At 41.5% G+C, this 23812-nt stretch overlaps 1 protein-coding gene across 2 annotated transcripts in view; it reads left to right on the top strand.

The window, feature by feature from the left end:
- LOC128657316 (zinc finger protein OZF-like) overlaps positions 1-23812 on the top strand; it is a 115583-nt gene that overhangs the window by 55487 nt on the left and 36284 nt on the right. For both annotated transcript variants that reach the window (XM_053711612.1, XM_053711613.1), the window contains exons 6-7: positions 1313-1387; positions 1559-1666. In XM_053711612.1, the coding sequence (XP_053567587.1) occupies positions 1313-1387; positions 1559-1666 (183 nt within the window). The remainder of the gene's footprint in view (positions 1-1312; positions 1388-1558; positions 1667-23812) is intronic.

Raw genomic sequence — 23812 nt, 5'->3', positions numbered from 1 at the left:
CTGTCCTTTTAAGGCAGGTCTAAATTTTAATTAAACTACAGTCACCACTGCACCCTATGGTTTCTCCTTTCTCTGTTTGTTTTTGGTCGAATGACTGGATATGACAGTTAGGGGAGGAGCTATATAGCAGCTCTGCTGTGGGTGATCCTCTTGCAACTTCCTGTTGGGAAGGAGAATATCCCACAAGTAATGGATGATCCGTGGACTGGATACACTACAAGAGAAATAAATTTATCAGGTAAGCATAAATTATGTTTTTTATGTCCTTTTACCAGATTTACTTCAGGTCTCCAAAAGCACACATTTTTCCAGTGCTATTTTGTAATGTGCTCGAGTGTAACACTTCACAACAGAAATGTGTAGTTGCGCACATTTCCGAACCTCGCCAGCTTGTTTGACCTACGGCAGTATTGCATCTGGCGGCACCGTTTATGTGATTTACCAGATGTGCGAGGTAAACTTACGGGCGACGTGGGTTTCAGCAGTTTCACTGAAACGTAAGCCGCATATGTTAACTCGCCCTAAGTTTCCAGTGCTATTTTGTAATGTGCTTGAGTGTAACACTTATGTCGCCAATGTAATACGAGCGATAGTAGCAAATCCTGCGCTATCAATTCAAATTTTAGGGTGCGCTAAATAAATATCAGCCTTGCTAAAAGGAAATGAAACCCTTAATTTTTCTTTCATGATTCAGAGAGAGAATGGGGAGCACAACCATTAACGTTACCCTTTGTAACGTTACCCTTTGTGTGACCTTTTGCACAATCATCATCAGACACATGACATTTTCACAAAGATTCAGAGAGAATACAATACAATTAGATCTATGATCTAACTTTCTTCATTCTCTTAGTATACAAAGGATAACAAGAGAACAAAACAATTTAGATAATAAAAGTAAATTGGAAAGTTGTTTAAAATTGCTTGCTCTCTAAATCTGTCTGAAGGTTTCATGTCTCTGATAATGATTGGACACAAGGTCACACTAAGGGTTTTGTCAACGGTTGTGCTTCATCTCATGGATTCAGGACACAGGTGTGTGTAATGTGCCTAAGGGACGCAGGGTCCAAGTGAGCGTACGTGTATTATGTGTATAAGGGGCACAAGCAAATGTATGTTGGTGATGTGTCTGAGCAAACCAGGGCAAAAAAAATTGTATGTGTATCACCTATCCAAGGGACGCAGGGCACATGTAAGTGTAGTCATGTGACGTGTATGAGGGATACAGGGCACAGGTGAGTGTATATGTGTCTAATATTACAATTTCCTTGTTCAGTGCTAAATTGGGACCGTATTTATATGATCTATGCAGGTGATGTTAAGGCTGAAGTCACACTTAATACTGAACAGACTGTGAAGCAGGAAATGAGTGACAATATCAGTCCAGGTGAGTATGCAAGTGTGATGTGTCTGAGGGGTGCGGGGCACAGATGAGTGTATGTGTGGGATTTGTCTGAGGGACGAGGGTCACGGGTGGGTGTATGTGTGTGTCTAATATTACAACTTCATTGCACAGTGCTAAAATGAGATGAAACCATATTTTATATGATCTATGCAGGTGATGTTAAGACTGAAGTCACACTTAATGCTGAACAAACAAATGATCTGTATGTAAAGAGTCAGCAGGAAGCTGTGAAGCAGGAAATCAGTGACAATATCAGTACAGGTGAGTGCACGTGTGTGATGTGTCTGAGGGATACAGATTATCTGACCCAAACAGGGAGGTTTTTATTAGGGGAGAGAGAGACTTTTTAGAGCCATCATCTCTTTTCAGTGAAACACACAGATGAAAATGCCCCTGTTATTTGTAGCTGATTGTGATATAATGTATGTAGGTCTAAAATAAAAGTCTATATAATTAAAGAAAAATTCTGACCTTTATTAAATCCATTAATATATCTGACATGTTCTGTCATATGTGTGTTACATTCTCCCGCACTAGCAACACATGCTAACATACTGTAATTAGAAATACATAGATAAGTCACTGAAATACATGAAATTATTGGGATTTGACATATCTCCAGTGTAATAGGTTCTTATGTGATCAACTTTTCAGCTGTACTTTTTAGGAAGGAGAAAAATAATTACCTTAATAAAACAATAGATAATGCCTTTCTTACCCATTCTCTAGCTTTGCACAACCAACATTGTTATTTTAAAAGGACAATCTACACCAAAATTGTTATTGTTTTAAAAGATCGATAATGCGTTTACTACCACCACAGACGGCCTCTTATCACATGCTTTTTCTTTCCAAAGGCAGGGAGATTCCCTTTCTCCCAGGTCCCAAGGGTATACTGTCAAACTTTGAGGTGCTGTTTACTGCTCCACAGCACGGATCCTGGAGGATAAGTCCTTTATTTGTTTATATGGGGGATTTAGGCCCAGTGGACTACATAATACCCCTTATAAATGAGACTGTTTATCATCACAGTGTGACATCTCCTTCTAATAGGATCAGACGGATTCCTCCGGTACGTAGGTTATATTAATTGAGTAGATTGGAGCTTAAAGGGACACTGAACCATGATTCAGATAGAGCATGACATTTTAAGCAACTTTCTAATTTACTCCTATTATCAAATTTTCTTCATTCTCTTGGTATATTTATTTGAAATGCAAGAATGTAAGTTTAGATGCCGGCCCATTTTTGGTGAACAACCTGGGTTGTTCTTGCTGATTGGTGGATACATTCATCCACCAATAAAAAAGTGCTGTCCAGAGTACTAAACCAAAAAAAAGTTTAGATGCCTTCTTTTCAAATAAAGATAGCAAGAGAACAAAGAAAAATTGATAATAGGAGTAAATTAGAAAGTTGCTTAAAAATTGCATGCTCTATCTGAATCACGAAAGAAAAAAATTGAGTTCAGTGTCCCTTTAAATGTGCTGCTTAGCTTCTCTAACCAACCGGAGCACTTGTGAGGGATATTTGGAGAGGTTTATTGATGGCTAATGAGGGACATTTGACTTTTCAAGCGCAGATGTGCTACATAGCTGTAATTCAGCTTTGCACACTTTTTCTCTATTACGGGGGCATTTTCCTGTTTGTAGTTACATGATCAGCGCAGTCAGATAATTGGAACTGCGCAAGAACCGCTCTGCCAATTCAGCCCTATTCTTTCTTTGCAGCAGATCGTTCTGGGAAGGTTTCTTTTCAGCCTGGTCCTTAGGTGGAGGTAAGATGCTCCAGCTAAGGCTGCAGGACAGAGGTGCCTTGTTGGAGATTAAATTGGTGTGTGTGCTTTAGTCATTACTGGTTGAAATCACAACACTCATTATGGAGGACTCAGAGATTAACCCCACTGAGGGTTCTCCTATTACTGTTTCCAATTCCTGCTTATATTGTGAGGAGAATATAGTTTGCCCTCCTGCACAATTCTGCTCCCAATGCCTAAGTCTGGTTTTAAAAGCTATGAAGGGGTTCAAGTCTGTACCTCCCTCTGGAAAACTTTTTCCATCTGAGCCTTTCACCTCTCAGGACTCTATTGTCCAGGATATGCCGGTTCTTTTACCACAGTCCCCTATTTTTCAAAACTCACAAGCAGCGCCCCGCGGCACATACTTAACTCCTACTGGGAGTATTTGTTTACCAGCAGATTTCACCTTACAACTACAATCTGCGGTTTCAGCTGCGCTTAATGCTATGCCTAGTTCTGGTAAATGCAAGAGAAAGGTTAATCATACTTCAACTGATTTAGGGGTTAATCCTTCTATTCAGTCTTAGTTAGCTACTCTATTTCTCCCCTCTAAGGATGATTTGACTTCTATAGCCTCTGAGATTGAGCTTTCAGAATCCGAGATTTCTGATATTAGATCTACTGTTCCTGAAGAATCTAACTTCATGTTTAACTTAGAACACCTTCGTTTCCTTCTCAAGGAGGTCTCATTTACCTTAGATGTTCCTGACTCTAAGTCATCTGATGAACCTAAGATACCTAAATTATATAGGGTCTATGATGTAAAGAAGGCCCCTGAGTCCTTTCCAGTTCCCGCCAGAATGGTGGACATTATTTCAAGGGAATGGGAGAAAATTCTACAACTTTTGAAAAGATGTTTCCAGTACCAGACTCCAATCTGGAACTTTGGAGCTCTATTCCAAAGGTGGATGGTGCCATTTCTACTCTTGCCAAGAGAACTACTATTCCCCTAGAATCTAGAGGATAGTACCTCTTTTAAGAATGGACTGGAAATTGGAAGATTATTTGAGAAGAATGTTTCAACATATGGATCTTCTCTTTCAGAATGTATTGGTGTGACTCCTTATCAGAGTTAATTGATGTGGAATCTCCGTTGGAGGAGGTTAATGACTGGATCAAGGCTATCAAGATATCAAATTCCTTCATCTGTGATGCTAACATGCCTGGATGCTAAGTCCTCAGGTTTCGCAGTCCTATCCCACAGGGCCCTTTGGCTAAAGTCATGGCCTGCACATATGGTTTCAAAAACTAGACTTTTTTTGTTACCTTTAATGGGGAAGATATTGTTTGGTCCAGGTCTTTACTCCATCATTTCTACTGTTACAGGAGGGAAGGGGGCCTTCTTTCCACAGGATAAGAAGACGAGAGCTAAGGGGCGTCAGTCAGACAAGACCCAGCAGAATCATTCCTCTTCCAAACCTGAACAGTCCAAGGGTATTTGGAAGCCCGGTCAATCCTAGAACAAGTCCAAGCAGACCAAGAAGCCCAATGAGAATAAATCTACATGAAGGGACGACCCCGATCCGGGACCGAATCGTGTAGGGGGCAGACTGTCTTTTTTTTTCGGAGACTTGGGTTCAGGATGTTCTGGATCCCTGAGTACTAGAAGTTGTCTCTCAGGGATACAAGATAGGGTTCAAATCTCGACCCCCCCAAGGGACAGATTTCTACTGTCAAGACTGTCCTCAAGGCCAGACACCCTTCCTAGAGTGTGTAAGGGAACTTTACTCCTTGGGTGTGATTGTTCCAATGCCCCCATCAGAGAGAGGACTAGGTTTTTACTCCAACCTGTTTGTGGTTCCCAAAAAGAAGAACACAAACAACCAGGTTAAGGCTCCAATGAGGAGCAACAGGTTTAAACACATGCCTGATTTAAACTAGGGCCTGAACAAAGGACTGCACATCAGGGAGATCCGCTAATCTCTTGTGCAGTTAAACAGACAGGACAGAGATCTGACCCTTGAAAGACCTGGCTGAAAAACCCTTTTCCAACCCATCCTGTAAGAAAGTTAGGATCCTAGCAACCATCACCTTGTGCCAAGGAAACTTATGTTCCTCACACCAAAGTAGATAGGTACGCCACACCTTGTGGTAAATGCGGCGAACTTGGATCAGGGTGTCTGTAACACTATCTGAGAACCCTCTTAGACAAGACTAGGCGTTCAATCTCCACGCATTCAGTCTCAGAGAATCTAGAACTAAGTTCTTCAGAGTCCCATCGTTCAAGATGGAGACTTACAGGTCCATTCTTCCCCTGATCCAGGAGGGTCAGTTCATGACTACAATCAACCTAAAGGATGCATACCTGCTTGTCCCGATACACAAGGATCACATTTAGTTCCTGCGGTTTGCATTTCTGGACCATTTCCAATTTATAGCTCTGCCATTTGGCTTAGCTACGGCTCCCAGAATATTTACAACGGTATTAGGAGCTCTTCTTGCAGTAGCCAGATCCCGTAGCTCCTTACATTGACAATAGCTTGATTCGCGCTCCATCTTTTCATTTGGCAAGATATCACATGAAGAGTTTCAGTATCTCCTTCAGACTCACGGTTGTAAAATCAACCTAGGAAAGAGTTCCCTGGTCCCCAATACCAGGGTGGTCTTTCTGGGAATAATCATAGACTCGGTCTCTATAAAAAAAATTCTGACGGATCAGAGACGCTCAAAGCTATTTTCAGCCTGTCTTTTTCTTCAGACAACCTTAGTACCTCATGTGGCTATGTGCATGGAGGTAATCGGTCTCATGGTGTCCTCTATGGACATTATTCCTTTTGCTTGCTTCCATCTGCGACCTCTACAGTTATTCTGTCTCAGCAGATAGTCCTGGACAAGACGGCAAGAGATTCTCTCGCTTGGTGGCTCTGTCAAGATCATCTGTCCCAAGGCACATGCTTGAGACCATCTTGGCAGATTGTTACCACAGATGCCAGCCTTTCGGGTTGGGGAGCAGTCTGGGGTCACTGCTAGGTGCAGGGGACTTGGTCTCTGAAGGAGTGAGCTCTTCCTATCAATATCTTGGAGCTTCAAGTTATCTTCAATGCTCTCCTAGCGTGGCCCCATCTTCTGACCGTTATATAAGATTTCAATCAGACAACATCACCTCAGTTGCTTACATCAATCATCAGGGTGGAACAAGGAGTCCACTAGTGATGAAGGAGGTGTCTCGGAGTCTTCAGTGGGCAGAATCCCGCAATGGTTTTCTCTCTGCGATTCACATTCTGGGGGTGGACAACTGGGAGGCGGACTTTATTAGCAAGACAGTCCTTTCACCGGGTGGAGTGTCATGATCCGGTGTACATGCGCACAGGACACAGACCCTCGGGGCAGTGGTAGGGATTTGGAGACACTGACCCCTAACCCGGGGAAGAGTATCCTGGACGTGGATAGATGATATTCTGTGATTAATAGTTACTAGAAGTTATTGTAGAATAAATGGAGAGTGCAACATCTGTATACAATATATTCTGACTTCACTGTGACTTATAGTTAGTTAATAGGAGTAGCTGCATGATTCAATGAGAGAAAAATATAGCAATGTGGAATGTTCAGGCTTCAGAGTAAATTGGTAAAAGATTGACACTTAGATGCAAACTAAGGTTTGTTGCAGGTTTACAGTACATAATATTATATAGAGCTGTATGTCAGAATTAAACAGAGCAGCACAGGTGGTAGACAAGTTGCAAGTTTTAGGCATTAATTACATTTGTGCATATATATGCAAACTAAGGTTTGTTGGAGGTTCACAGTACATAATATTATATAGAGCTGTATGTCAGTAATAATCAGAGCAGCACAGGTGATAGTCAAGTTGCAAGTTTAAAGGCATCAATTACTGTTTGTGCATATATTGGAGAATCAGATGAAAGCTTTTAACTGAACACATAGATGCAGAGTTCTGAATATGTTAACATATTTGTAGAAGGATATTTCAGCTATGACAACTTGTTGCAGAGAATACTTATAAAGTTCTGAGTAAGATGCCGTTGTTATAATTAGAGAGTGATGATAACCAAAAGTATGCTTGATTTATAATAAAGTTCAGAGTTTGTTAAGTAGCAGTGTCCAGGAAACAGAAATGGAATTATTTGGATACTTGCGATTTGATGATTTTAGGCATAGGTAATAGAAAATGCTGTAGCTTGAATAAGTTGGTAAATTCATGCAGGAAACAGTCACAGACCTCTGTTGTTCAGGATCACAACTTCAAAGTTAATGCAAAGCACATTAGGCCTGAGAAGACTTAAAAAGAGGCTGAGAGAATCAGGTGCATGAATGATTAATCAGGCAGGCAAGCTGAATGCAAATACTGCCCAAACCAGCTTGATTTGTCAGAAGCAGGGAAGGCAGTCTTAAAGGGACAGTGATGTTAGGCTGAGATATGTTACATGGAGTGGGCTCTCCACCCCAAGGTATTCCCCCGAGATAACTCTCAGGTGGGGGGTTCCAGAGATCGACCTCATGGCTTCTTGTCTCAAAGCGAAGCTTCCCAGGTACGGGTCGAGATCGAGGGATCCTCAGACAGAACTGGTAGATGCGTTAGTGGTTCCATGGAGGTTCAGACTCATATATCTTTTTCCTCCACTGGCTTTTCTGCCTCAAGTCATCGCCCGCATCAAACAGGAACAATCTTCCATTATTCTAATAGCTCCCTCTTAGCCTCGCAGGACCTGATTCGCAGACCTGGTGAGGATGTCCTCTTCCCCTCCGCGGAGGTTACCTTTTCGGGCAGACCTGCTAATTCAGGGCCCTTTCTTGCATCAAAACCTAGATTCTCTGAGACTGAATGCGTGGAGATTGAACGCCTAGTCTTGTCTAAGAGGGTTCTCAGATAGTGTTATAGACACCCTGATCCAAGTTCACCGCATTTACCACAAGGTGTGGCGTACCTATCTACTTTGGTGTGAGGAACATAAGTTTCCTTGGCACAAGGTGAGGGTTGCTAGGATCCTAACTATCTTACAGGATGGGTTGGAAAAGGGTTTTTCAGCCAGGTCTTTCAAGGGTCAGATCTCTGTCCTGTCTGTTTAACTGCACAAGAGATTAGCGGATCCCCCTGATGTGCAGTCCTTTGTTCAGGCCCTGGTTTAAATCAGGCCTGTGTTTAAACCTGTTGCTCCTCATTGGAGCCTTAACCTGGTTGTTTGTGTTCTTCAGCAGGCTCCGTTTGAGCCTATGCATTCTATTGATCTTAAAGGGACACTGAACCGAAAAACTTTCTTTTGTGATTCAGATAGAACATGCAATTTTAAGCAACTTTTTAAGTTACTTCTATTATCAATTTTTCTTTGTTCTCTTGCTATCTTTATTTGAAAAAGGCATCTAAGCTTTTTTTTTTTTTTGTTCAGAACGCTGGGCAGCACTTGTTTATTGGTGGGTGAATTTATCCACCAATCAACAAGAACAACCCAGGTTGTTCACCAAAATTGGGCCGGCATCTAAACTTACATCCTTGCATTTTGAATAAAGATACCAAGAGAATTAAGAAAATGTATTAATATGAGTAAATTATAAAGTTGCTTAAAATTGCATGCTCTATCTGAACCACGAAAGAAAATTTTTGGGTTCAGTGTCCCTTTAAGCTTTTATCCTGGAAGGTTTTGTTTTTGTTGGCTATTGCTTCTGCTCGCAGAGTTTCTGAGATCTCTGCTTTACATTGCGACCCACCTTAAATTGTGTTCCATGCTGATAAGGAAGTATTGAGTACTAAGTTGGGTTTCCTACCTAAGGTGGTTTCTAACGCAACATCAATATGTCCTAATCCTTCATCTTCAAAGGAACATTTGCTTCACAATTTGGATATGGTACGTGCCTTAAAATTTTATCTTCAGGCGCCTAAGGATTTCAGACAATCTTCATCCTTGTTTGTGTTATATGCTGGAAAGCGCAAGGATCAGAAGGCCTCTGCGATATCTCTATCCTTCTGGTTGAGAAGTATAATCTGTTTGGCCTATGAGATGGCCGGTCAACAGTCTCCTGAGAGGATTACGGCTCATTCCACTATGGCAGTATCTTCTTCATGGGCTTTTAAGAACAAAGCTTCTGTGGATCATATATGTAAGGCGGCTACCTGGTCCTCCTTACATCCTTTTTTAAAGTTTTATAAGTTTGATGTTTTTGCTTCAGCTGAAGCTGCTTTTGGAAGAAAAGTGTTGCAAGTGGTGGTGCCTTCAGATTGAGGTCCGCCTATACTTTTTTTTGTTGCCCTCCCATGTTTCTTTCTGTGTCCTCGGGTATTGGTTCCCAACAGTAATGAATGCAGTAGTGGACTCTCCCTGACTTTGGAAAGAAAACAAAATGTATGCTTACCAGATAAATTCCTTTCTTTCCTGGCAGGGAGAGTCCACGGCCCCGCTCGAAATTTTGGCGGAGTCCTTTTTCTTATCTTCTGGCTTCTCTATGCCTTAATGTTTCTCCTGCCTTTCCTCATTCCCTCAGCTGAATGACTGGGGGTATGGGGGGAGTGGGAGGGATGTTTTTAGCCTTTGGCTGGGATGTCTTTGCCTCCTTCTGGTGGCTAAGAGTTGATATTACCAACAGTAATGAATGAAGTCATGGACTCTCCCTGCCAGGAATGAAAGGAATTTATCTGGTAAGCATACATTTTGTTTTTATTAGCTTTTCACAGCAGGAGACTGCTAGTTCATGTGTGCCATATTAATAACATTGTACTCTCTCTCGTGGAGGTGTGCATGACACAGCACTAATTGACTAAAAGGCAAGGCAATAGATAATAAATAAATAAAAAGGTCACGTGATAAGGGGGCTATCAGAAGAGGCTTAGATAGATACAAGGTAACCACAGAGGTTAAAAGTGTATCCATTTAACCATGTTGGCTGTGCAAAACTGGGGAATAGTTAATAAAGGGATTATCTATATTTTTAAGCAATAACAATTTTGGAGTTGACTGTCCCTTTAATGCTTGGCCTCCTTGCTCACACTTAGGTCCTTGTGCAGATCTATCCCACTCCAAACAATTTTCTATTCATGGAGTTTCTTGAAACATAAGGGTTTATTCTGTGTACATAGAATTGGAGAATCCAAATGATCCATACAAATTGGTACATATCACTTTCCCCTGATGGTATGATCAAACTTTAACCCTTTCATTGTTATACCCCAGTAAGTAAACAGTCATATATTTATTTTCGATGGCATGGAGAGTCCACGATTCCATTCAATTATTGTTGGGAAATTAAACTTCTGGGCACCAGGAGGAGGCAAAGACACCCCAGCAAAGCTTAAGTGTACCTCCCACTTCCCATACTCCCCAGTCATTCTTTGCCTCTGTAACAAAGAGGAAGCAAAGCTAGTGCTCTGAAGAAAAATTTAACTAAGTCCTTTAATGGGTAGCTTCCCTTCAAGTAGGACTGGGGTAATGCTATGTCCATGTAATTCTCTTGAGTAAGAGTATTGGTAGCTGTTAGCTGCTGGAGGTCGACTTCAGGTCCCTATCAGAAGTCTGTGACTGCCCCACAGCAGATGCACCAAGGTAAGTGCTCTTTTCCTTCGCAGGTTGGAAGGCACAAGACACATAGAGAGTTTAAATATCTCTCCATTACTTCCTTCTGGAGCCTGGGGACTTTTTGAAACTGTCATATCTATGGAGATTTATAACTCAGGGCAGTTATATTTATTGGGCACTGCTACTTACTTTAGCTGTATATTTTATGTGCATAGTATCAGCATTTGAGAATGAGACTGTCAGGGCATGGCATGTTTTACAACCTTTTATTAATTTATAATCAAATCGTGCTTTTTGTGATCTGTTCTACTATCTATAACAGTAATATTGCAGAATTTTATAACGTAGTGGCATAACTGCTGGTTTAGGCACTATCTTAGCCACTATTTAAATTAGATATAGAGTTTAAAGTCATATTTTGCTTATTTTTCTGTGGGGAATTCGATTATGGATAAGGGTGCAAATTTATCATTACATTTTGACAAATGCTTATATTGTGAAGAAGCCCATGTGATCCCACCCTGCTCAATTGTGTTTCACGTGTAGTGTCCCAGGGGTAAGTGTGTGTGCTGATTCTCTGTCACCCTAAAGATACTGGGTGGGTTGCTGTAAATGTTGCTTCAGTGTATCACACACAGACAGGATGTTTTGTGAACAAGGTAGAGTTTATTACTCACTCCGTACAGGCAGATATAATCACACAAGATATACAGTACATGTGTTCCCTTAGGCAGAATTCTCTAGGAGACCTCTGAAGTAACAGGCTCCCGTCCTTAATGTTTCCAGGAGCTATTTCATGGCAAACAGTCTGACTGCTCTAAGCTCATCACAGACCCTCTCAGGCTGGCTGCATGCTTAGCAATATGCACTTTACTAAGTTACACCTAGATTCCGAGTTGTGCGTTATGAATCATTTTGCCTAACGCAGCCATTACAAGTCTTGTCGGTATAGCTGTACCGCAAGCCTTTTAGCCTGTACCGCAACGTCAATACCGCACTCCTAAAAATGACGTTTTTTTATGGGAGTCCCATAGCGCCGGTATTACGAGTTTTGCGTTCTGGCTAAAAAGTGAGCATTACATCCTAAAATCACAAGATCTGTACCGCCATCTAAAGTCAGTAGTTATGAGTTTTACGCTACAAATCTGTAACATAAAACTCGTAACTAAAGTGTTAAAAAGTACACTAACACCCATAAACTACATATTAACCCCTAAACCGCTGCCATCCCGCATCGCAAACACTATAATAAAATTATTAACCCCTAATCTGCCGTCCGCCCACATCGCCCCCACTATACTAAAGTTATTAAGCCCTACACTGCTGCCACTATAATAAACCTATTAACCCCTTAACCGAAAGCCCCCACAAGAAATATAATAAATTAAACTATTAACCCCTAAACGAAAGCCCCAACATCGCAATAAACTAATTTAAACTAGTAACCCCTAAACCTTACCCTAACGTAACCCTACCACCCCCTAACTTTAACATAATTAAAATATAGCTAAATTAAACTTACAATTATTAACTAAATAAATCTTTTAACCCCTAAACCACCAGTCCCCCACATCGCAACAATCTAAATTAAACTATTAACCCCTAACGTAACCCTAATACCCCCTAACTTTAACATAATTAAAATATAGCTAAATTAAACTTACAATTATTAACTAAATAATACCTATTTTAAATTAAATACTTACCTGTGAAATAAAACCTAAGTTACCTGTGAAATAAAACCTAAGCTAGCTATAATATAACAGTTATATTGTAGCTAACTTAGGTTTTATTTTTATTTCACAGGTATTTAGTTTAACTAGGTAGACTAGTTAGTAAATGGTTATTAACTATTTAATAACTACCTAGTTAAAATAAATACAAAATTACCTGTCAAATAAAACCTAAGCTACCTTACACTAAAACCTAAAATTACAAAATATAAAAAAACTACCATTACAAAAAATACAAAAAATACCATTAAAAAAAAAAAACGAAATTATCCAAAATAATAAAAATTATTCCTATTCTAATACCCTTTTAAAAAAAAAAGGGCCTTTTGTAGGGCATTGCCCTAAGTTAATCAGGGTAAGACTTGAGCCAGAGAGAGGTGCGCTTGTGTAAAGCATAGACGGATCCCCAGGTGAAGGCAGCACTCTTGGTAAATGCAGGTGTACTAATTGATCCTGTAGAAGACAGAAAAAGAGAGGCGCCAAATAGAACAATATAGTCTGAGACAACGAGAGCACAGGACAGTAGATGAGAACCCCCCCTAGAAGATCCTACTCACAGGAGCAGCGGCACAACCGGAGTGCCGGACACAGCAGATTGGGACTATACCGAGTCACCCGACAGACACACCAGGACATCACAAGGGTGGTCACGAGATGTCAGACGGCCCATACAATCAGCAGGAGTACTGGATGCTCCGATGTCAGCGGTCTGCCAGAGGGGTCGGTCTGAGGTAAATAGAGCGTCAACCCCAAAGGACAAATACGATTGATAAGAATGATAGAGCAAGCGTGTGATAGTAAAAAAAGACTTATTAAAAGTCTATTAAAAACAAGCAACGCGTTTCTCATCAGGCTGTAAAAATAACTAACACCTCTTGCTCTATAAAACTACTATGTCATCTAATCAAGGGACAGTAACAACACACACCCCCGCAGGTGCAATAGCAAGCTAGGATGTCTCATCCAATGACAGGTATCGATAATACACACCTAGAGGGGGTGTGCGATGACACCGCCCATCGATATGGACCTAAACACTCATGGGAACTGCAAACAGCCATATTAACAATAATAAGATGGCCAATCGAGGGATAGTAATAACACACACACCCCACAAATACGAAAGCAAGTGGGGATATCTTGTCCAATCTCAAAATGAATAGCCAACTTTCCCGAAGGGGGTGTGCAATCACACCGCCCATCGATACAGACCTTAGCCCTCTAAAGATCCGCAGATGGCCATATAAATAATAAAAACAATATGTCATTGATATTACTAATATATAGTATGAAATCTACACAGAAATATTTTCGTGGCAATAGAAATTACAAATTTCACTTTTTTTTTACTGAGGCAGTATACAGAAATAAATAAATAAATCAAAATCAGATATTAAAAGAACATCATCATAATAGTCCAACCACCCTACAATGGATCATCGAAAGACTCTAAATTCTAAAGTCATGCATTGTACAAACAATGATCAATTATATTCATCTAGTAAGTACCCAAGTAAGTATCACTCAATATTACACCAGAGAGAGTCTATTAATCATAGACCCTAATAGAGAAGCAATAGCATGATTAGCAAGTAATCTATAGTGGACACAATTATGTGATATCTAAACTAAAATGTGTCAGTAATGGCTGATTCATCATCCAATAGAATGAGAGCTGCTTAAATCCTATTGGCTGATTTGAACAGCCAATAGGATTTTAGCAGCTCTAATTCCTATTGACTGATTCAAATAGGAATGCAAGGGACACCATCTTTGATCACGTACCTTGCATTGAAGATTAAGTGTACGGCGGCGACCGTATGAAGAGGATGCTCCGCGCCGGATGTCTTCAGGATGGACCCGCTCCACGCCGCCGGGATCAAGATAGAAGATACCGTCTGGATAAAGATTGAAGAGGCCGTCTGGATGAAGACTTCTCGCAGCTTGGATGAGGACTTCTCCGCCGGGATGAAGATCATTCAAGCGGGACTTGAAAAACTGTAAGTGGATCGTCTTGAGGTTAGTGTTAGGTTTTTTGGGTGGGTTTTATTTTTAGATTAGGATTTGGGCAGTAAAAGAGCTATATGCCCTTTTAAGGGCAATGCCCATCCAAATGCCCTTTTCAGGGCAATAGGTAGCTTCGGTTTTTAGATAGCTTTTTTTTTATTTTGTGGGTTTGGGGGGGTGGGGGTTCGTAATGTTAGTGGGTATTTTTATTTCATAAACAGGGCAGATTTCTTTAGGACAATTCCCTACAAAAGGCCCTTTTAAGGGCCATTGGTAGTTTATTATAGATTAGGTTTTTTTATTTTGGGGTGGGTTTTGAATATAATGGGTATTCAAATAGGAATAATTTTTATTATTTTTGATCATTTGTTTGTTATTTTGTGTAATGTATTTTTTAGGGGGTGTTGTTGTTTTTTGTTAGTAAAAGAGCTGTTTATCTTAGGGCAATGCCCTACAAAAGGGACTTTTAAGGGTAGTTTATTTTAGATTAGGCTTTTTTTATTTTGGGGTGTTTTTTTTTTTTTTTAAAGGGTATTAGAATAGAAATAATTTTATTTTTTTTTGGTTAGTTTTGTTTGTTTATTTTTGTAATGGTAGGTTTTTTGTTTTTTTGGGTTTTTTTTTTTTTTTTTTTTCAAATATTTTTTTTTTATTTAAATGAAATGCAAAAGACATTACAACTTAATATTGTAAACATTACAAAAATTGACTTGGTACAGAGATCACAAACCGCACCAGTACAAAGAAACAATGATACATGTTAGCTTCATCATATTATTAGCTAGTGGGGTGAGTGGTTGCGTCAGAGGTGAGTTAAAGTCGTAAATCGTATATTGTCTGTAAGGTATGGCGAGAGTCGCCTAACCTAGTGTGTAAAATTAGCGCTAGTAGTGCCGAAGCGATTCAAATGTAGATTAGTAACCTAAGGAAAGGGGTCAAAAGGTAATCCAGTAGACCCTACCACGGGTACGCGGCGGGGTCCACTGTTCATTCTGTGTATCCTTATTGTACTTAGTCAGGCCGAAGTGTCCCCACTGGGGGGGGAAAGGGAACGTATGCTAAAGCAAATCTGGTGGTCGGATGGGAGGAAGGGTAGGGGGGGTTCATCTTTGGACAAAAGGGGAAGGGGCGAGGGGAGGGAAGGGAATACTGTATCTGGGTATTTGAAGTACAATTACCCTCACTATTATATTTATCTCAGAGGGTTCACAGGTTGGGAGTTGGTTTGCCGCAAGTAGGAATCCCAGGGATCCCAAATGAGGCTGAAGATATCTGATTGGCGTCTTATTCGGTAAACAAAGTCTTCCATGGACTTCACATAGTTTAGATGCTCCACCACACTTTGCCACCTGGGGGGGTGCACTTTCTTCCAGTTCCTAGCGATTGTCATTTTGGCTGAGGTGAGCATGTATATCAAGAGAGATCTCTGCTGTGGAGGTGTCTTCTCTAGGTTTAGGTGCAGGAGCGCGAGTGCAGGGTCACAGACCTCTGGGAGAGCCATTGCTCTACATACCGTGCGGAGCTTGTTCCAAAGTGGTTTGAGTCTAGGGCAGGACCACCATATATGCAACGGGGTACCAAGGCCACCACAGTCCCTCCAGCAAGAAGGAGAGTGGGTAGGGTAAAGAGACTGAAGTTTGGTCGGGACCAGGTGCCATCTAGTGAGCATCTTAAAGTAGAGCTCGTACATTGTTGTGCAGTGCAACACCGCCTTGGTCTTAATGATAGCTTCTGTCCATTTCTGGGGAGTAAACGTCGCTTTTAAGTCTGTCTCCCAGGAAAGAAGGTGTCTCGTTTTAATTAGCACAGGGGACACTATAAGTCATTTATAGTGCGCCGTAAGAGGTTTATAGGTTTGGAGTCCCATTTTCCATCTCAACTCCCAGGCTGTGGGGGCCCGCGGTGAATCAACGAGAAGTCCCCAAGCCCTCAAGAAGGAACGTAGTCTCATTAATTCGAATTGCAGGTGCCGCAGAATCTCATATCTAGCTATCATCTTGTCGTGCGTTAGGGGGTGTCCGTTGGCATAGAAATCTCCTACCGTCTTTATGTCAAGTTGTTTCCATAAACTCAGTCTGAAGTTAGGGAGAGTCTGAAGTAGAGGAATAATCGGTTGGATGGGAGAAGGGCAGGGGGCAATCTGGGAGCTATGTCGAAATCTGTACCAAAGTAGCTGACATCCTCTGAGTATGTGGTTAGAAATGGTATATGTGGAGGAAAGATGGGGGGGGAGCCATAATAGGTCAGAAAGATCCAAGTGTGCTGGGAGAGAAGCCTGCTCAATTTTCCTCCATCTCGTAGGCGGAATGTCTCTTCCCCACGCCGAAGCATGGGAAATCATTGCCGCTTCATAATAGTGCCTAACACTAGGTAGGCCCAGTCCTCCCTGGTCAAGGGGGGAGTATAAGATTGCTGCAGCAACTCTGGGTCGTTTGCTATTCCAAACATAAGAGTTGAAGAGAGTCTGGAAATTTTTTAAGAGTGTTTCGGGGACTGGTATTGGGATACATCGCATGATATATGTTAATTTAGGTAGCAACATCATTTTTAGGGCTGCAATTCTCCCCATCCAAGATAGTTCATCATATCTTTTGGTTTTTAATGATGCAGCAATCTCTTTCAGAAGAGCTTGATAGTTCTCACGGAGAACTACATCCTTGTCAGAAGATAGAAAGACCCCAAGATGTCGAATACCCTTATCAGACCATTTAAATGAATACTGCTTCTGTAAGGCACGCAGCTCTGCCTGATCAGGGTGTATCATGTATGCCTCCGTTTTGGAGACGTTAATTTTGTAATTGGAAAGCTTTCCGAATTTGTCAATTAAAGCAAGTAAGGGCGGAAGTGAATGTGTTGGCTCTGTAATGAAGAGGGTAAGGTCATCTGCAAACAGCGCCACCTTTTGGATCAAGTCATGCAGTAATAGGCCCTGAATCCGAGTATCGCTTCTAATCGCTTCGGCCAGTGGTTCCATTACCATCGCAAAGAGGAGCGGAGACAAGGGACAACCCTGTCGAGTACCGTTCCGAATATGTATCTTGGGAGAGCTAAAGCCCAGCCCCTTAACTACTGCCGTGGGGAGTACGTATAGTGCCTTAACTGCTGTACAGAATGAGTGTGGGATCCCAAATATCTTTACATATACAAACATATATTCCCATCTCACCCTGTCAAACGCTTTTTCGGCGTCTAGAGACAGGGTGAGAAGGGGTAGACCCATATCGTGAGTTTCCGACAGAATATTTAGCAACCTACGGGTGTTGTCAGTGCCTTGTCTGCCTTGAACAAACCCAACTTGGTCAAGATGGATTATAGAGGGCAAGTGCTTCCCTAACCTGGTCGCCAGGACCTTGGAATATATCTTGATATCCACATTAATAAGGGATATGGGTCTATAGCTCCCACATTCTGTTGGATCCTTGCCCTCTTTTGGGATAGTCAAAATGTTGGCCTCTAGGAATTCTTGAAGGGTCTTACCCCCCTCGGCAATTCCACTGAATAACCGAAGAAGCAGAGGGGAGAGAAGTGAGGCAAAGGACCGGTAAAATAATGATGTGAACCCATCCGGGCCAGGGGCCTTGTGGGATTTCAACGACAGAATGGCTGCTTTTACTTCTTCAATAGAAAAGGACTTCCCTAGGTCTTCCATAGAGTCTTCGCTCAGTTTTGGTAATTGCAAACTTGTTAGGAACCGTCTCAATTCCTCCCCACTCGGTGGCGGCTTACCAGAGTCACCCTCTAAATCATAGAGGGCAGCATAGTACTCCGAGAAAGCGGTACCAATGTCTTTGGGGGAGCTAACTATTCCTCGAGCCGACTTTATTGCCGGGATCCTGCTGTTAGCCGTTCGGTTTCTAAGCTTACGGGCTAGGAGCCTATCAGCTTTGTTTCCTTTACAATAGTAAATCTGCTTTAATTTAAACAGATTATCTTGGACCTTTAGTAGTTGCCGTTTGTTGATCTCAGTTCTTATGAGTCCTACCTGTGCGGCCAGAGCAGGATCAGGTGTTTTTTTTGTTAGCCATTTCAAGGGGTCTCAAATCAGCATACAGTTTTGCCAATGGGACCTGATGGGTTGCCTTCCACTGAGCCTTTTTTTTTATAAAATGACCTCTCAAGTAGGCTTTAAGCGCGGCCCAAACAATTTCAAGTTTGGTATCACCCGTGTCATTAAATTTCAGAAAGTCAGATATTAACTCAGTCAATTGCGGGATCTCCGATTCCGCAAGACACTGGTCAGGGAGTCTCCAGGGCGGTCTGCAGTTGGGGATCTGTAAAATCGAAAGTTGAGCACTAACTAAATCATGGTCTGACCAAAGACAGGGCTTAATCCTTGAGGAAGAAAATGTGTCTAGTGTCCAAGAATCGCATAGGATGTAGTCTATCCGCGAGAAGGAATTATGTGGTATCGAGTGATGCGTGTAATCAAGTTCAGTGGGGGCGAGACATCGCCAAACATCAAACAGTCCAAACTGGAACATGAGTCTACGGAAAGCGTAAGATTGGGTAGCTAGGTTTCGGTCTATCGGGTGGGTTTTACCCGTTTTCTTATCTAGCATCGGATCCCAAACCAAGTTCAAATCTCCCCCCAAAAGGACATGTCCCCTTTTGACGAGGTCTAGCTTATTGAGAAATTTTCGAAGAAAGGGGATCTGCCCAGTGTTTGGGGTGTAGAACGAAGCCAGCGTACATAGAACTCCATTTAGGGAGCAGATCAGGATAAGGTATCTACCTTCTGGGTCTCGGTCAATATGCTCTATCTTACAGCAAACATCACGGTGGATCATTATTGCAACACCCCTTTTTTTTCGTAAAGGAGGCAGTTTCACATACGGGGTATAGGGGAGAGTTTTTGGGCAATGCAGAGTTCTTTTCCCAGTGAGTCTCTTGCAAGAATACTAGGTGTAGTTTGTGTGTAACTAAGTACTTACTCAAGAGGCTCCGCTTAGTTGGGGAATTAAGTCCCTGAACATTCAGGGTAGCCTCTGATATAGGGGTCATGGTAGAGGGGGGTACTTCCTATTCAGTTGAGTGACGCTACAAAGGGGAGGAACAAGAGGGGGGCAGGTACAAGGGGGAAGAGCTATTGGGGACACTTCAGCCTGATAGCAAGAATTTTACTGTGACGGGGACTAACTAGCGCGTACCGATGTGTGTAGAACACTATCACAATGAGTGATCTCTCAAATGTAAATAAGAGAACACAACTATTTTAATGTGGGGGGGGGGAGAGGCCGGCATAATTAGCCCAGCCCCAGTCGGCTGTTTTGGGATATGCTATATGTTATTCCTCTTAAAGAGAGTCAAAAGGAGCGACGTAGGGCCAACTCCTAATAGATTTTAAATCTCAGGGCAAGAAGTAAAGGGGTAGGGTAATGCATCTGCACAGAAGATCAGTATCACGGGTTAATAAAAAGTCTCCTGTCATGGTCTATGGTTAGTCATTTCTGTCTCTGTCTCTAGGGGAACCTTTTGGTATATCTTCGAGTTAAATTGTCACACAGAGTGAAAAAGGAACATTGTGTCAGGTAGGCTGTAGGTCTGCTTACATTTGCGTTACACCAACGAAGCCAGCAACAAAAACATATGAAACAATTATATCAGAAACAATAACAGTGCATAACAGCTATCTCCCTAGGAGTAATAAGCCGAGGTTGGGGGCACCATTAGCGGCGCTGCAGGGGTTAATCCTTGATAGGAACCTAGTTGGTATCTTATCCTAAAAGTAACATGTGTCTAAGCTTAAGGGCGGACACAGGTATGGTAAACCTCAAAGGGGTAGAAAGGAGGAAGAATGTGCGAACACAGTTTCAGAGTACTTAACAGCCATTGTAAGCTCACCTATAAGGGGAAAGTGTTCTTCCAGTGAGGCTAGAGTAAGAGGGTGTTATTAAAGTGTGGGCTGCAAGGTATACTATAACTAAACCTTTCTACCCATGTCCTCAGGGGGCCTCCAGGGGTTTCCTAGATTAGAAGGTTATATGCATACTATACTGTAGAGTTAAACTTGCAGGTTTGCATAAACAATATAACAAGGAACACAAAAAAACACAAGTAACAAGAATAACAAGAATAATTACAGAGCACAATAATGGTATCCATATTGAGTGGTCTAGATGTAGAAATACAGTTCTATTACCTCTATGGGCCCCAAACTAGGAGGTGTCTGGTTAGCATCCTATCTGTGAGCAAACAAATTCTTTATTGTCTGGGCTATCATAGTTATGAACATCTAGTACCAGAGAGGGAGAGGGGACTTGTACGATTACATCTGTACCGTATAAGACCTAGCTTATTGTTGGACACAAAATATGACAGTAAGGAAGAAAAAGAAAGAAGGAGAAAGGAGTTAAAGAGCGGGAGAGTAGCAGGCAAAAGAAGAGAGAGAACAAAAGAGGGGAGAACAATCGTTATTAACATAGCAAGTAAATTTTGGATAATATATTCATCTCACCAATCTTCATGTACCCTTGGTACACAGGAGTCAGTCTCTGTAATGAAGTATAGTCTCTCAATCAAAAGTCTATGAATCAAAAGTCCAAACAATGGAGAAATAACAAAGTGCGGATCAATCCAATCTCTAATTGTTGACATCTCTTGAGGCAGGGTCTCTGTCTCTAGACGTTGAAGCTGACCTCTGACGGCTTCTAGGTCTCTGTGGGAGGGGGCCCCAGTCAGGGGCTGATGCTCTCAAGCCTCTTCCAGGCACAATCGCCTGGGGAGGCACAGGTGGATCTTGAGGTAGCAGTCCCCATCTTTGTAGCAATTCCCTTGCTTGTTGTGGAGAGGAAGCTGCAAATTGCTGACCATCTTTGTTGATGTAGAGCTTAACCGGGAAGCCCCACCTGTATTTGATAGCTTTGTCCCTTAGTATTTTTGTATAGGGTTGGTAGAGCCTTCTTTGTTGGAGGGTGTGAGGGGAGAGGTCCTGAAATATTTGGATAGCAGCGTATTGTTCCGGGAGTGGTCTGTCTCCAGCCAAGGTCTTAAGTAGTTTCTCTCGGAAAGTATAATAGTGGAGCCGGGCGATGACGTCTCTCTCGGGCATCCGTGGCCTCAAGGCTCTATGGACTCTATCAATCAAAATCTCTTTATCCGCATCTTTACCTAGAACAGCTACAAACAAGTCCTGTAGGAACTTTTCCAGATCTTGTGGAGGTACTGACTCAGGGATACCTTTAACTCTGATATTGTTTCGTCGAGTTCTGTCCTCAAGGTCTGCCAGCTTGAGCTCCAGATCAGTGATCTGTTCTGCTAGTCCCTGTGAGTAGTCTAGTAGATTGGAGTGATCTATCCTCAGATCCTCTTGTTTACGCTCTAGCGCATCTGTTCTTTCTCCTATCAAGGCGATATCCTTTTTTAGATCAGCATGTCCCTTGTCAAACTTTTTAGATAGGGAGTCATGATGAGAGGCTAAGAGTGCCCTGATAGAGTCCATCATGTTGTTGTCAGCAGATGCTTCTTTATGTTGGAGACGGCAAGTGGCTTGGGTTAATGTTGATCTAATATGTGCATCGTTAAGGCTACTTGTGTCTGAGGCTTCATCCTCTGAGCCAGACTGTCGTCTAGAGGCTGGCTGCCCAAAATGATCCGCTACCGTCCGTTTAGGTGTATTATGGGGCTTTTGTTTTCTCTTAAAAGATTGAGGCATCATGTACGACTGTAAGACTTAACAAAGTGGTGAGTGCTAGAGCAGTTGGGAAGAGAATATAGCACTATTAGGAAAGCTTTTATATAGCCGACTGGGGCTGTGGCATTAGTGGAGCTAGTACATCTTCAGGTTTGGCTGAGTCAAATCAATTCAGATAGGAGATCAATTCTCGGTTTTTTTATTTTTTGTAATGATAGTTTTTTTATTTTTTGTAATGGTAAATTTTGTATTTTTTGTAATTTTAGATTTTAGTGTAAGGTAGCTTAGCTTTTATTTGACAGGTAAATTTTGTATTTATTTTAACTAGGTAGTTATTAAATAGTTAATAACTATTTACTAACTAGTCTACCTAGTTAAAATAAATACAAACTTACCTGTGAAATAAAACAAAACCTAAGCTAGCTACACTATTAGTTATGTTCTTAGGTTTTATTTTACAGGTAAGTATGTATATAGTTTTAAATAGGTATTATTTAGTTCATAATTGTAAGTTTAATTTAGCTCTATTTTAATTATGTTAAAGTTAGGGGGAGTTAGGGTTACGTTAGGGTTAGGTTTAGGGGTTAATATAGTTTAATTTAGGTTGTTGCGATGTGGGGGGCTGGCGGTTTAGGGGTTAATAGGTTTATTTAGTTAATAATTGTAAGTTTAATTTAGCTCTATTTTAATTTTGTTTAAGTTAGTATGGGTTAGGGTTACGTTAGGATTACTACGTTAGGGTTAGGGGTTAATAGTTTAATTTAGTGGTAGTGATGTGGGAGGCCAGAGGTTTAGGGGTTAATAGCTTTATTTAGTTGCGGCAATGTCAGGGATTGGCAGAATATGGGTTAATATATTTATTATAGTGTGGGCGATGTTGGGGTGCGGCGGAATAGGGGTTAATAACTTTAGTATAGTGGTGGCAATATCGGGAGCGGCAAATTAGGGGTTAATAGCTTTATTTAGGTGGCGCTGATATCGGGAGCAGCAGATTATGGATTAATAACTGTATTCAGGCTTCAGTGATGTTGGGGGCAACAGATTAGAGGTGTTTAGACGTAGGATTTATGTTAGGGTGTTAGGTTTAAACTGTATTTTCTTTTTCCCCATAGACATCAATGGGGCTGCATTACAGAGCTTTTGTTTCTGCGATCGCAGAAGGTTTTTGTCTGACCTGCTCTCACCATTGATGTCTATGGGGAAAGCATGCACGAGCATGTCAAACACAGCGCTTGTTTTGTGTGCGGTATGGAGCTCAACGCAGCCATATCGCCCGCACAAGCCGGGTTTTTTAAAACTTGTAATGGCAGCGCTATAGGAGCTTAAATAACGCAACTTTTGTTGTGTTCTTTACTTTCCCTATAGCGCTCAAAACTCATAATCTAGGTGTTAGTCTGCTTGCCAGACTAGACTGTTGCAGGCAGATAGGTTCCACCCCCAATCTAGGAAGCAAAGGAAAACAGTGCCTGCACATCACAACATGCTTAGCTTCCATGCTGCAGAATAAAAATAAAAGATCTGCTGTTTCTAAAAACATTAAAGGGACATTAAACCCAAATTTTTTATTTCATTATTCAGATAGAGAATACCATTTTAAACAACTTTCTAATTTACTTCTATTATCTAATTTGCTTCATTCTCTTGATATTTTTTCCTGAAAAGCATATCTAGATAGGCTCAGTAGCTTCTGATTGGTGGCTGCACATAGATGCCTCATTTGATTGGCTCACCCGTGTGCATTGCTATTTCTTTAACTAAGGATATCTAAAGAATAAA

The sequence above is a fragment of the Bombina bombina genome, chromosome 4 (genome assembly GCF_027579735.1).
Source record: "Bombina bombina isolate aBomBom1 chromosome 4, aBomBom1.pri, whole genome shotgun sequence".
NCBI classification, from domain to species: domain Eukaryota; kingdom Metazoa; phylum Chordata; class Amphibia; order Anura; family Bombinatoridae; genus Bombina; species Bombina bombina.
Note: the sequence above shows the minus strand (reverse complement) of the source record. Positions and strands in the feature narration are given on the sequence as shown.